Source organism: Cuculus canorus, chromosome 4 (assembly GCF_017976375.1).
Source record: "Cuculus canorus isolate bCucCan1 chromosome 4, bCucCan1.pri, whole genome shotgun sequence".
Classification (NCBI taxonomy): domain Eukaryota; kingdom Metazoa; phylum Chordata; class Aves; order Cuculiformes; family Cuculidae; genus Cuculus; species Cuculus canorus.
This window is the reverse complement of record NC_071404.1, coordinates 76,264,474-76,279,950: the sequence shown is the minus strand read 5'-3', so window position 1 is coordinate 76,279,950 and position 15,477 is coordinate 76,264,474. Positions and strand designations below refer to the sequence as shown.

Below are 15,477 nucleotides of genomic sequence, written 5' to 3'. Positions count from 1 at the left end.
AATGGGAATTATGCTCGTGGTTAACTGGCTTACAAAGTGCTGTTACGTATTGCCCTGGTTCCTGCTAAATACGAACCTTCCAAGCTCCCTGCTTCTGCTTGGCCAGGGGATGAAATGATGAAGCTTCATCCTGCAGGCTCCTGCCAAAAGTCCAATATACGGTCAAGGCCAATTTTCCCAATAAAAATGTCACTTAATTGGCAATTCTCTATTAGCATTATGTATTTAATATCTCTGTGGCTTGGCAGGTCCTATACACACGTTTCCCTGTCCCCGTGGAAGGTGCTTGCATTGAAAATAAATTCATAGCATAATGCGTTTTTGAGAAGTGATTCTTTTTTTTATGGTTCTGAAGATACCATAATCTATCGACCCCAAGGGAGGCATGTTATATATTTTTTTGATGCTGATACACCTAAAGAAGATAAAATCTTAGTGTTTGGTAAATGGCTGGTAGTTATATTGACGGATTTTTGTGTGAGGTAGGTAGTGCTTTGTAAAGACTGAGATAGTACCTTTGTAAAGAGCAAAATATCCAGTGTGATTCCTGTTTAAGAGGTTGCTGCTGGATGGATAGGAAGTGGTGGGATGGTACTGTCATCCTCCCAGGGAAGCACAAGCAGTTCCCATGGCTTTTGGTGGCATGTGTATAACCCTGGCTGTGCTAAACACACCTTGGGGCTAAGGACTGTATCTTCCCTTGCTGTGCGCTGGGCCTCTGTTGGGTCAGGAGAACGAAGTACTGCTGGTGTCCTGGCAACCTGTTGGATCACGACTAGCTCTGAGGCTCCTGGTCCTTTTGATTCCTACCATTCATAGGAACGTTTACTGTTTCCGAGTTTCCCATTCCTGCACTGCCATTCACTGTTTTGTAATACTGCTGTTGTAGACAGGAGCAGTAACTTAATACTGTGGGAATGCTTGCAGAATGGGGAGATGTAATCAATAATGGTGGGGGTTTTTTTGTAGTTTAATTTATCGTTTTTCTTGAGTATTTAATCGATGAACAATTAGTTACTTATTTTTAATACCTCACCTACCTAAAGAGTGCTATCTTCCAGTAGGGCCCCATTGACTGTATCTGAACATAGCTTATTTGTACTGATATTGAATGTGACATTGGGGCATTTTGTGGAAAGCTAAGTATTATGTAGTAGCAGTATAAATCTGAGATGCTGTGTTGGTGAACTGGTAACCCACGTTACATTAAAGAATAAATAAATCTAAAGGAAGTCTTGAGTGATCTGTTGAAGGTGGGTTATAACACTAGACGGTAAGGAGATAACAAAGAATGAGTAGCAGCATTGCCTGTTTCTGTTGTGGTCATTTGCTAAGGACACCACAACAGAGTCGGGTTTCCATGTGGATCAGTTGGGCAGAAGAAAAGAGCTGGTAGCTTAGTTTGGCGTGTGCTTGTTCCTCCGTCCCAGAAGGGTTAAAGAGGCTGAGGAGCTTTCTAACTTGCCCTTGCTGTGTTTGTAATGCTTTCATCTAGCACATACAACGTTTTATAGGCCCTGCATACCGAAGCATGGGGGAAGAACTGTTTTCCTGTTCCTCGTCAGCCTGCTACAGTCAGGAACTGCGTGTGTTTAGGATAGCAGTGGGGTTTCCAGCAGAAGTGAAAGTCCGTGCTTGAGTTTGTGCTCCACTGCTGATTTAAGTAGATTCATAGAATCAAGTGCTGCGAAAAAGGGCTTCAGCAGAAGTCGCGATGTTCCGATGTAGCATTAACTCCTGTTATTTCATTTGTTCTTAAACAGGATGTGTAATTTTTGAAAGCTCACAGTAGTTGTTGGTTCTTATTTGACAGTAGCATCTTCCTGCCAAGTTTTGACTTTCCACCGTGATTCATCTGATTAATGTTGATACTAAAGAAAAGCATTGCATATATTTGCATGTCCTTTTAGGAGAAAAAAATGTCTTTATCGTCTCTATTCCTATTGGTTTATATGAAGAAAAATGGGTAGAAAACGTCATCTTTAAATAAGTTTGGAGAGGTGCAGGTTGAAGGAGGACAGCCTGATGGCTGTGGGTGACTATCGGATGAGATCTTGTGGTAGAAATACTCCTAACCATGTTAACTGCAGCATGAAGTATGCATCTTGCAAACTACAAAATTAGAAACACTAGAAGTTCCAGTTGAGGGGGCAAGACTGAACTGTATTTGTGAAAGAGTCATGTTATGTCCTGTGCTCTGACAATCACCAGTGCGTCCTTCAGGTGTCATGTGAATAAATACAGAATTTAAGCCTTTGTGTTTTAGAACTAAGCATCTTTCTTATTAATGTAAATTGATTACAGTGTCAATATCGCAGTTGTGCTTTTAAATAAATCCCAAATGTGGCAGGAATTTCAGCACTGACTTCATGTTGGAAGTTGGATGGCGTATATACTTCGGAAGCGGTGCACGTGGTATCTCCATGGGGGGTGCCAACCTCACTGTCTCAGTTGGTTTTCCAGCCATTTAATGCAGGTGCCATGTTGGTGGTGCTGTTAAAAGAATTCTCTTGTTTACCCCAAGTGCCAGATGGGAAGGGAGGGGAAGAAGCAGATCTTGCTGGAAACTGAGCGTTACCAAATGTGCTCGTGTGCTCTGAAGCAGAGTGGCTCTTTCGTTCCCCATGACCACTGTAAAGACAACCTCGAAACGGGAAGATGTGATCAGCTTTCATGGGACAGCCATGTAATAACTTCTATTTTAAATTCCCAGGTGGCATAGAAACCTGTTTTCTGTTGATGTAATGCTTTTATTTCTCGTTTCAGCTATGAAGCCGTACGCTCCAGCTTTCATTCTCCTGTGGGGTTTTGTCGGGCTAGCGAGGGCTGCCAAAATCGTTGTTGTGCCGCCAATTATGTTTGAAAGCCATCTTTATATTTTCAAGACTCTGGCCTCAGCCTTGCATGACCAAGGTCACCAGACAGTGTTTCTCCTCTCTGAGGGCAGAGAGATTCCTCCATCTAATCACTATAGACTTCAGCGCTACCCAGGGATCTTTAACAGCAGCACCTCGGATGATTTTCTCCAGTCCAAGATGAGGAGTATCTTCTCTGGGAGACTGACAGCCCTCGAACTGTTCGATATCCTGGACCACTATTCCAAGAACTGCGACATGATCGTTGGCAACCAAAACCTCATGCATGCTCTGAAACAGGAAAAATTTGACCTCCTCCTGGTAGATCCCAATGAGATGTGTGGATTTGTTATAGCTCATCTTTTAGGGGTGAAATATGCCGTCTTTTCCACGGGCCTCTGGTATCCAGCAGAAGTGAGTGCTCCAGCTCCTCTGTCTTATGTTCCAGAATTTAACTCACTGCTCACAGATCGCATGAACCTATTTGAGAGGATTAAAAATACAGTTGTTTATATTATTTCAAGATTTGGAGTCAGTTTTTTGGTTCTGCCAAAATATGAAAGGATAATGCAGAAATACAAGGTTCTGCCGGAACGGTCCATGTATGACTTGGTTCATGGATCCAGCCTGTGGATGCTTTGTACTGATGTAGCGCTGGAGTTTCCAAGACCTACGCTACCCAATGTTGTTTATGTTGGAGGAATCCTAACCAAGCCGGCCAGCCCTCTGCCAGAAGTAAGGTTTGCTGAGCTTTACAGTAATTTCTGTGGCATCTGGTTGACCTCATATGAGAAGTGGCAGCTTTTAAGCAGTGAATTTCAAATGGGCTTTAGTGTTGTGTGTTGTTGCTTGCTGAAATATACCCTTAAAAGTCACTGGAAGAAGCTTGTGGTGGTGCTGAGGGGAACTGTTGGACAGGCTCATCAAAAGGAGTCCTTTGTGGTTGCAGGAAGTGTTTTGCTTAATGGTAAAGTAGAGTTAAAAACAGTGCGCGCTGTCTTGGAAATTACATCTGTAGCTTCTAACCAGGTGTGGGTTAAAATGGGAAGAAGGGAGAATGGATGAATACTGCCTGTGCTTAAAGAAGTCTGCTGATAGCTTATACTATCTAATTTCATGGTATTAATGTGTTTATGGAGTGCTTGCTTTCCTTGGTTTGATATGTTAAAATGTGTTTAAAACTGGGTGTATATAAGCATGAAGAAAACGTAGAGGCCAGGAAATGGAGACCATGTGAGCTGATACAAATAGCACCACTACTGTAGTCGGATATGAATTTTTACTATACGCTTATTGACCATCGGGTCTTGAACTCTGGACTGAGATCGCTATGGTGACTGGATTGATTCCAGAAATTCTGGCTGCAAAGATTAGTAATTGAGTTTGATTATTTCAGTGTACCATGTGATCTTTGATACCTGATATTTGTGAATGTCCGTTCAGCAGCACAACGGTGAGTGACAGGCAGAGCAAAATTTCACAGAAAACCAAGGGTCACTTCCCCTTCCACTTACACAAATAGATCCTGAATTGGGAATGATTATTAATGGATGCTTCTGGCTGGGTGGTAAATAGGTAGGTAGACCTGCAGTGCTCAATCATTTACTTTCAAAATTGCCTCATTCAGCCTTTGCTTTTTGCATGAAAACTGCCAAGATCACTCTTCATCTGTTTTAGCCTGAAAATTTGTCATGGAAGGCTGAGGGAGGTGTGTCTGTTTTCATTCTTTGCACTGTTGGTAGTGTCTTAGCAGTACCTTTTTTCACCTACTTGGAAAGCATCAGGAAATTCTCCGATTAGGGCTGCAGGATGTGAAACACTGAGCCAGTTCCCTCGTCTTTTTTTTTTTCCTCCCGTGTTCAACTTCAAATGCATCTGAGCTGAATGAGAGCAGGCACTTCCATGGCACTCTGAACGCATTTGTGGTTACATCCCAAGATACGCTATAGTCTCTTCTCCAAGGTGTCATCAGAGATGGCCATAGCAGTGCTGCTTCTACCTGATCCTTCCTGTGCTTACATCAATGTACGTGTATTTAGCGTGTGTTAGGCTGTGCAGATATCCTGAGAAGGCAGAGTAAAGGTAGCCCTGTGATGTCTAAACAAAGTACAGCCCTGTCCTCTCCAGGAAAACCTTGTTGTCTGGGTTGAGTTTCAGCTCTTCGTTTTCCAAACTGGTGTGTTCTTGTTCCATAGGAAGAAAAAATACCTTTGCATAATCAATTTGGGCACTGTGCTAATATTGTCTTATTTTTTGTTTCTGTAGATTGATCTTTAGGGCAAAAAAATATTTGTCCTCAAAAGCAAATACTTCCTTTGCTATAAAACAGAGTGTGAGAAAGTGAAAGAAGCAGTCTTCTTTCAGTGTTTTGCTAAAGGGATGTGTGTGTGTGTGTGTAGAAACATATATAACATTTCCACACACAATTAAATACGTATTTGGAGCCTTTTGAGAATATATTTCTGTGTACTTTCTGAATTTACTCTGGGCCCAGGGAGGTTAATCTGGTACAATACCTTGCAATTCAAGAAGGAGGAGCAATAAGTAAGATGTTGAGTGTAACCAGACAGTGACCTTGAAATGGATTTGTAGGTAGAGTATATGCTGGCAAATACTAACTACAGTGGGGGGAAAAAGTGTAATTATTGGTGAACTGAGACATTATTTACCTTCTCTTCAGTTTTATCAAGCAATTCAGTCTTACAGTGTTCCAAGTGTGGGATTTGATTGAATATGAGAGAGACAGAGTGTGTTCATCTTTTACCACGTTATTTGTCCATGTCTAAACTGTTACACGTAATCCACCGAGGTATGTATTGTAGGTAAATTATTGGGCAATCGGTTTGGTTTTACTGAACAGTTAGATAAAATTCCTGAGTCTCACTTTATTCTGGGAGATTAAAATCGGACAAGTAGTGCTGTGACTGTTTTCAGTTACTGCTGTGTCTCTGAGGCAGGAGCCTTTGCTAATTTATTTTCTGTAGATTTTAGCCTGATGCATTAAGCTAAGCTGGGAGCAGAGCTCATTTACTGTGTTGGGCTGGAAATGGTGATGCTTCGGGAGGTTTTTTGTAAAGCAGTGTTCCTGCCCAGAGATGATCTTCAGAAAAGAGGGGAATGTAGCAGAGATGCAAGCTACAGTCGGCAAAATTAAGCTATTATTGCAAGCCAAATGTCTGTTGCATTCTTCAAAACTGGTTATAACTAACCTAGTTCACTTCTTCTGGTAGAGTATTACTAGAAAAAAAAAATCTGTGTCGTTTTTTCAGCTCTAAAATACCTGCTTAGCACGAAATACCCAAGCACCTCAGCAGAGGCACGGCTGCCTCATCCACAGAGAGAGTTTTTTATTTGGGGGAGACTAGGGGGTGGTGGAAAAGGTAAAAAGTAGTTTGTTTATTCAAATCAGAATTCCTGCACATAGCTGAAAAGCTCTAGTTTTCTGCTGATGAGTAAAAACTTGAAAAGAGAAGGCAGAGGGTAATAACTATACAGTTAAAGGAGACAGGTCAAGGTCTTTCTGAACTGTTATGGAATGGCTTTTTTTTAATTCTAGGGGACGTGGTAGCTCTGTGTTGTGATTGCTCACAGTGTACCTGTGTTTGCCTTAACATTCTTTAAAGAGAAGTAAGAAAAACATGGATTTAAAGGTGGCAGGGTGTGTGCTGAATATCCATGTCATATAGCAGTGCCTGTGTGAGGGAAAACAAACCTGTCTCTTTCTTTGCTCTGTTTCTGTCCCACCAATATTTCGGTTTGGGGTGATGGGTTGTAAATCCTCCAATCATCCCCACTTACTGCATACAGTATTTTTGGTGCACGTAAACTAGATTTATTTTGGAGGATGTTCAGATGGAAGTCTTATTTCACCTGCGAATGGAGCACTTGCTGGCGTTTGACAGGAGACGTAAGGGTTTGTAGCCGCATTTGATATTTTGGGAGGGCTTTCAGTGACATGCTTTGCAGGGGGAGATGCTGAGATCGGGGACCGCAGTAGTTGTAGCCAAAGTCACGCTGCTGGAGCGTGCACAGTGTGTACGCAGAGCCTCTGCCGTGCTGGCACGGTGCTTGCGTTAGGAACAGGCTGCAGTCCCTGCAGGGACTCTGTGTTAGCTGCGCATCTCGCGCGTCACCTGGAAAGGGAACTGGCCTTACCGGGGCATATCCTTACTACCTTGCACCGCTCAGAAACCAGCAGTGGCCGATCACGCTGGGAGCTCACGTGGTGGGGATGATTTTTAGCCGCTTCTGAGCTCTAAAGCAATTACAGCTGCAGTGCACAGCACTTGGCTGTGGTATACAAACTGCAAATGTGTCTTTGGGTTGCAGCCTGCCCAGACGCCTCAGGAAGCCTTCGCCAGGCTCCGGTCCTCCTTTTTGCTCTCCCTCTAAGGCAGTGCCCTATGTCAGTTTGCACTTGGCGCAGTGTCCCTCAGCAGGGTTGCGTGCGGAGGAGCGGGAGCCAAGAGCCAGTGAGGAGAGCAGCAGGTCCTTTGGAGGTCACCACGCTGCCTGGCTGCCTGCGGCACCCTGCGGCATGGCACGGAGCTTTCTTCTCAGCGTAGCAGGGTTGGTCTTGCCCTTTACAGACACAGTTTGTTAATCTGTGACTCAAATTCCCGAGGATGGCACGTTTCCTCCTGTGCCTTTCTGATCGCTGCTGCAGGTGGATGAAGCCGAGCATAACTTGTGTCACTTTTCATCGTGGTGGAAGGGCTGATCATGGCTTCGCAAAGTTCAGCATAGGCAGTAGGCACTGTACAGGAGTTGTCTTCTGTGGTACTTAAGCTATTTTCATTGAAGTTCATGGATTTGGAATCCGTTTCTTGCTTAAATAGTGTGCTCTGTAAAAGACAAGGAGGTGGTTAATGTCGCTGCACCTGTTACCATAAGTGAATAAAATCTTACATGAGCACAGGGAAGAGTCCAGGGTTTGTTAACTCCAGGCTCAGTGTAATTTGGGTTGCGTAAGGACAGTGTGAGCAGAATTAGCCTTAAAAGATCAAAAGCTGGAGACGGACTGAATAGTGAGTCTTTAAGGTCATCACTGACTTCAACTATTAAGTGTACCTGGCGGTATTTTCCAGATAACTGGCAGTGGCCATTAGGAAAGTAATGCCTCTTTCTTAGTATGCTTCTCCGGAGGGATCTTCTGAAGCTCCATGAAGCTGGCTTTTTCAAGTCACACACAGTTTAGGAAACAATAGGGAAACCTCTGTTATGGCATTGATACCTTCAGACCAGTTTGATGTGTAGTTAAGCATTAATCAGCCTGATAAGATATGCCCTTGAATCAGTGTAGAAATTGACTGGGTGCTACAAGCTGCTACCTTAGGAAATACCTGGTCCCAGGTGAGGGGGGGGGCAGAGTTCACAGGCTCCCAGGGAAGCGGTCACAGCGCCAAGCCTGACGATATTCCACAAGCATTCGGCCAACGCCTTCAGCCACACGGTGTGCGTGTTGGGGTTGTGCTGTGCAGGGACAGGAGCTGGGCTCCATGATCCTTGTGGGTACCTTCCAACTCAGGGCATTCTATGATTCTATGAAAGCAGCTGAATGGTGTTTCCATCAACTATTTAGTGATGTAGGTGCGTTTGGACTTTGGTTGGATGCTGCAGTTTGGATGCAGTCGTGCTTGAGAGAATCTGTGTTGGTGTTTACAAACACCCCCCTACCCCTCCTCTCTCCCCCTTCCAAACTAAACTGATGCCACTCTGTAGTTTGTAAGTTGAGCTGCTGCTTCTTCACAGTTTTTAAAGTTTCATAACTACTGCTGGGTAACACAATGCTTTCTGCAACTTCTCAGAACTCAATGCCATTTGTCCTTGATAGGAGAAGAGAAACAAATGACATCTGGGTTTTTTTTTTTTAATTCTTCTGTACCTGAGTAAACTGAATTTATGCTCTGAAGGAGGCTGTTCGCATTTCAGAAGTGGAAGCTGTCCTTTCAGCAATAGCTGTCAACAAATAGCAATTACAGTACTTACTCGCCCCTCCCTGTAGATCTCGTATCCAATCTTGTTATGCGGATCTAGATCTGTGTAACAAAATGGGGGCATTGAAATATCTTCACTGAAAAACTGGGGTGTTTTTCTGAGTCTTGCTGGCAGCTGTATGTTTGCTACATGTGTGTAGCTGATGCTGGTAAATTAAAATTAGGTGGAAGAATAATTTTATGGCTTACATCAGATTTTTCTTCTTCATTCAACTTCAAGGACGCCACCTATAAGCTCTTGCCAACGGTAGGTTTTTACGTGTGGCACAACACCATCATTTTATTTATTTTTCTTTTTTAAGTCTGGGGAATAGCTCTTTAGAGCTACTTCCAACGGTAAATTTCTGGTGATGTGAAGCAATTCAAGAGCTGTTTTAAAATGCCTGCGATTGTCAGCTGGTGAGGTAAAAACTCTTTTAAGGATGATGGAGATTATGGGGCATGGTGTAAATTCTGTGCTGAACCATATGATCATGTATTTGGGCTCTGAAATATATTTACACATACAGCTTTTTCCCCTCCCAACAATTAATCTTTTGCTGCACCTGTAAGCCTTGCCTGAGCTCTTCAGGTACCCGCAGCCATAAAACTGCCATAGGTGTCACTCCGATGCTCCCGTGCAGCTGGGGTGATGAACCATGTCTGGTCCTGCTGTACTGCTGCATTTTAAATCCAGGAAGATAGGTGACTCGGCATCTTCCAGTACGGTGTAAGACACAAAGGATGCAGGGCTGATTGCAGAAGGCAGTGAAGGATCTCCAGTAAGACTTGGTGTAGAAGGCAGGCTCTCCAAGTACGCATGCCAAACCGAAGCTGGCGTCCAGAGGTCTGATGAACAAACACCGAAACTCTTTAACAAGCCTGTACTGTCAATCAAAATGCAACTTTATTTGGTTGACCTATAGAAGTGTGAGGTGGTTGTTCCTTTAGCTCAAATGATTGCGTTTTCCATTCCCAGTATACACAAGCTTCAGGCTTTGGATGTTGCATAGGTCAAATTGGAGAAGTTAAAAGCAACATAAGTTATTTTACTGTGCTTCTTTATTGACAAAAAATCAAATGGATTAACGTAAGCCACTATTGTAAACAAGTTTTCTGGTTTTAAATATTCTAATTCATCATTTTGGTTGTTCATCATTCATCTAGTTTATTATGGTTGGACTCAATGATCCAGTGGGTCCTTTCCAACCTGGTGATTCTATGATGGTTTTCATATTGAAACACACAAATCAACAAAGTTTATTTACTTTGGTAATGAGCAGCACTTTAATGGCAAGAGTCACTTGCAAGTTTTTAAGACTGATGTCTATGTAGGACAAATAACGTTGTTGGGGGTGCTGAGGCGTGTGCGACGGGGGCCTCCAGGGGAGGATGGAGGCTTCTGAAGAAATGAACCTGACTAGTGGGAAGCAGAAGGGACGTTACCATGCCTGGCTCCCTGTCCTAGCATTAGCAGCCGAGGAAGGGGGTATGGTGTGGCTTCAGGCACCTCTTACCTGACTCTTGGGAGAGCGCTGAGAAAACCCGTAATGCATCTCCAGCTTCTCTGCCTAAAAAAAGCATCTGTCTTCCAAATAATGCCGTTTTCGTTAAAAGCTTGCCTTCAAGGGAGTCATAGGTTCAGGAAGTCAGTTCGTGTTTGGCTGAAACCTGGTGTGCAGTATTTTTTTTCAGGGCCCAGGTTCAGAGGATGTACTTTTCAGGTGACCTTAAGTAGTCTTCTGTCGTATCCTGACTGAGCAATCTTGATAGGGGGCTGCGTGTCGGTGTCAACAGCACCTTGAACAGAAATTAAAATATTAACAGAGTTGTCCTAATTTTTTAATTTATTTGTTTCTTTGGTTTTTTTTTTTCCCTTAAACTGAGTGAAAGGAGTGAGTGCAATTAATTTTTAACGCAGCAATATACCTCTAATTGAATATTAACCTTTACCTGCTGATTTACTGCTGCTCCATTGCATCTCCCGGTGTTTTCCCAGGCTGTGCGCAGCCTACTTGGGGATGCTGTGGGACAGCATGCTGTGCTGGGTCCGATAACCCTGGTCTGATGGAGGCTGGATACCCAGCGCCTGCTGGGGGATTCATCCTGCCTTCATCCAGACCCCTAAGAGGTGAAAACAGGGGATTGCTCAGTACTGCTGCGGTGCCTGGTTTCTATTCAGGCTTTTCACACAAAGGCGAGGGGAGGACACAGGTAGATTGGGCCCTTCTAAGAGTCTGACTGTGATTCTGGTCACCTGAACCAAGTGGAGGAACAGAAGAGGTGATTAGGGAGGATTTGTAGAAGGATGCACGATCTTATTGTGTAAACACAGGCTCAGAAGGCAGCTCATTTTAAGCTTGTTAAAGGAGTGGTGATTGACCTGTTTAAAATACATGAATGTTATATAAAAATGTACATATATTGTGTATGTATGCATATATGTGCATAAATATGTCTGTATGTGTATTTATAAATACAAAGAAAAGGGAGAAAAGAAGAGGGGGAGAAGAGAGCTGCAGGGGGAAAGAAAAACTATTTAATTTGAAGAGGAAAGGCAGAAGACCTTGCCATTATTAAATCAAAGCTGCAGGTTAGAATTCTGTCTCCTACCACCCACAGAGCACAGGTGTTGTACGGGAACACCGAAAGGCAAAATTTCCCACCTAAATCAGTTTATAACGTGGATTCATTGGGGGTTGGGGGGGCTCTATATCAGTATCTGGAATTAAAATTCACCTCCTTTAACTTTTCTTCGTACTGTATCTGCTGCAACTTAATATGACCTGATGTTCTATGGGTGAAATAAGTAAAAACATAGTCTCCATAGTTAAAATGGTCTTAACTGTTATTTCTTCAGCAATTCTAACTAAGTTAATAGCTACTGAAACTGCAAGAGGGGGGTTGGCAAGCCTGGGTTTAGATTTGTGTTTAATAATCATAAAGCTTTCTGTCTATGCTTACAAGTCATGCAACGGGGCTTTATAGTTAGGAAAGATAAGGAGTTTTTGGGAATTTGAACAAAATATTGCCTTTGTGGTAATGTCAACAAGGTTTTTTAATTTGAATCCTGGATTTGAGGATACCTCTGCACCTGCTACTCTATGCAGTGGTTTTAATAACCTCTCTTGAAGGGCAAGCTTCTTATTTTCTACTACCTTCCATTCATTTGAAAGGCAAGGTTGCTTTCCCAGAGTGCTTGCCAAAGGTCCGGTGAGTAATGGATTTTTGATGGAGGGTGTTGCATCAGGGAAGTACTTGCATGGCAGTTTCTGGTTGACCTCTAGTTTTAGGTAGAATGTGTTCTCAAAGTCTTCATTGGCGGCACCTGTAACTCTAGAGAGGGCTGAGATATGGAAGGAAAGACAAAGGCTTGTGGTACCGTATTTCTTGCTTGCATTTTTGAGTCTGAACTTCCTTCCTTTTTGAACTTAAATGGACTTTAAAATTCTGGTGTTGGATGTTAAACAGGAAAAGATAGTAGAAGAGAGGGAGAAGAAAATGCAACGTTTTAGACATTAAAAAGCTTCCTAAAGCTTTAAAGACTTTTTCCCTCCAGTGCGTTTTGATAAGCCAAATATGTACTCTGTTTGTGTATGTGTGTATATGTATATATACTGACACCAAATAATTAGTGAGAAACGTAAGTGGGAAAAGCCTGTATTGCAGCAGGGCTGAATCCGTGTCCAATGTTATTGAAAAAGCACTTGATCAACATCATCGTTAGATTAATATGGGATGACAGCGCACTTAGTGCTTGGGGTCCTAGTAGAAAACAGTTCAGATCTTACAGCTTGTTTCCCAGCTGGTGGTGTTGCGTGGCTTTAACCAGCAAGAAAACAGAGGAGTTCAGTTTCATGCCGTAATCTGAGTATTCTTTTTTAATGCCTACCAATTATTGGGTTTGGAATTATTTTACTCTATGCTAATATGAACTACAAAATATGAAAAAATATTGTGCGTATTAACTGCATGGGCTGTGTTTATAGATAGAATTTGATTTATTAGCATCTTAAAAGCATGTGGTGCAGGTCAGCCAACACCAGCATAACTAGGGAAGACAAGGTATAAAGCTTTCTGAGACTTTACAAGCACTCTGCCTTTTGTGTTTCTTTGCTAGAAGTTTCAGGTTAACTTTAGACAGCAGAGAAAAAATGGGAGAGGAGGAAGACCAGAAAGAATAAGTTTAGTTACGGGTCCACAACAGAGAGGAGGTTGGTGACTCTCAGTGACTTGTGCCTGAGAAACCTGCAATGAATTCAGGGGGGAATCCGGTGGGGAAGGATTTTGTCCTGGTTGAGTGCAGCGTGGTTGCTGTTAGTTGAACTGACTGAGGCTGATGAAGTGAAAAGCAACAAACCCTGATAAAAATGGGATGAGCGCGTTTGCCTCATGGCCATCGCTTTTAAATTGCAGGAATTTAGTTAGTGGAAAAATAACCTTCAGTGTGTGCCTTAAGCATTTGCCGATGCGGAGATGTTCGGCTGAGCCAGCAGAATGCAGCTGGGTGTGTTGAGTCAGGGAGGTGCGAGCCGTCTTCTGCACTTCTGCAAGTGTTTGCTCTGGCCCTTTCCTTGTTAGAGCAAATAAAAAACCCACTGTTTTTGGTTGTAAACCAATTTAAAAATTCATGGTGAGTGACTACAAACAGCATACTTTGCCTGAAGTGATGGTGTTTCTCTGGGTTATTTTATAACTTTCAGACTATAGGACCCTGTTTGCTGAGTGATAGTAGAGATTGTATAATGGCATCTATATGACCTTGAACCGCCTATGCTGGAATGTTGTCATTCAGTAAAACTTGAAATGAGGTTAAAAATGGATTAATGTAACATTTAAATGTTTCACATGAGAGAAGTACTATTTAGAAGATGCCAGAAAAGTTAGGATGCTAATAAAAATGGTCTGTGTACCTTTCTGTTTATTTGACATTGAGAATCTCCTTTCTGAAGATGGCTTTATGTAGCTTCTTTTTTATTTATTTTGAAATAGATCGGGTTTTGTCTACTTTAAGCATCATTTGGTAGCAGAAGTTGCATAGTCTGCCTGTGCTCTCCATTGGGGAATGGTGGTTTGCAACCATATTCAAAGAACAGACATTTGTGCTATTACACATTTGAATCGAGCAGCTGAACAGGGAAAGCTTCAGATATTAAACCCGGTTATGTTTGTATTTGTGTACTTTGTTTATCTGCAACAAAGCGCAGTATTAGGCACCACTGGTTACTGCCAGCTGGGTCCTCACTCTATAGTCACAGCTGTGCATTTAGCATCGAAGCCTGCTAAGAATAGCTAATTAGAAACTCTAACAGAACAAAGCTCACATAGTAGGGTCGGCACAATAGCATTCCTGTCTGAGAATGATAAAAAGATTTATTTTATTTTATTTATTCCTCCTCCCCTCATGCCTATAGTATACAGAGATTAATAAGTGCTTATTCTTCCTGCGCAGGCACAGGGACGACTCAGTAAAAGATCGGTAGATCCTTGCGAACCTTCACTCTTCAGTTATGTTGTGTCACACAGAAATCGTTACTCATAGGCAGCCAAACTCGGAGAAGAGAACAACGCGAGGTCGTGGGGTCTGCTACTACGCAAAGCTAGGACTGCAGTTAACGGTACCCACATGGAAAAAGGAGAAGCCTGCTTAGGCAGCCTTTGGACAGTCTATGTGACAAACTCAAGGCAGCGTTTTCAAAGCATGCATAGAAGTTCTGAGAGGGGGGAATGATCATGAGGCGAGTCCACTGCCGTGTGAAAGCTCCCTGCTTGGGGAAGGAAGGGAATAGGAGCTGTCTGACCACCTTTGCTTGGTCTACACAAGTGCAATACCTCTCTGTGAGACATGTAAGCGTGTTAAATTATCGTGTATTAAAAGGGTTTAGAAAGCCCAACTAATGTGGAGTATGGCCAAAGATGAATTGCTGTCTCCCCTGGGACTTGGTGTACCAGGATCAGTCAGTCAACAAAAGTGAAACCAGAGACTTGAATCGACCGTTAGGGAGCTTTGAAAGAAAGTTTTATCATTTCAGTCTCTCAGTCTTCTATTTTGCTCAAAGAACATGCATTTGTGCAGAAGTTAACATGAGAATAGGCAGGGGCCTTGGCAGGGTTTGGCGTAGCGTTGTAATTGGGGCTCCCTTAAATATTTCATACATTAATGTGCACAGGTTATTTTTAAATCACTTAAGTGAAAATGGTAATTAATTCATGTCTGTATTAGATGATATTTTGTTGGGAATGTATTTAAAGCTGTAATTGGATGCAAACAAAAATTCAGTTAGAAAATGTAGTTCGCGGTTCCTTTCAGGAACGTAACATGTGCTATAGTAGCCTTGATGTGTTTTCTGTTCTTCACATGGGCTGACCCCATCTGAGGTCGTACTGTGCCTGGTGAGGAGATGGATCCAGGCAAGAAGAGAGGTGATGTGTGTATCTGTAGGTGCTTGGCTTTATCCTTTGGATGAGCCTCTCCACTGACTGTTGAGATAGCCTGAAGAAGAAGACAGGCTCAGTCACTTGTGCAATTTTTGCCAATATCTCTCCAATCCCAGACTTTTAAGCTTTTAGTGTATTAAAATTTCTGGAAAAATCCTGTTATACATCTGTGTATCCAGCCTTCATGTTAGCTTGTTTTCGGTCTGAAG

At 42.7% G+C, this 15,477-nt stretch overlaps 1 protein-coding gene across 4 annotated transcripts in view; it reads left to right on the top strand.

Annotated features, from left to right (window-relative positions):
* The window catches only part of UGT8 (UDP glycosyltransferase 8), a 44,948-nt gene that overhangs the window by 15,750 nt on the left and 13,721 nt on the right, over positions 1-15,477 (top strand). For 3 of the 4 annotated variants that reach the window (XM_054066029.1, XM_054066030.1, XM_054066031.1), the window contains exon 2: positions 2,767-3,590. In XM_054066029.1, the coding sequence (XP_053922004.1) occupies positions 2,769-3,590 (822 nt within the window). In that variant the 5' untranslated portion in view covers positions 2,767-2,768. Of the gene's footprint in view, positions 1-1,898; positions 2,687-2,766; positions 3,591-15,477 lie in introns of those variants that run through there. The other variant, XM_054066028.1, reaches the window with a different exon arrangement.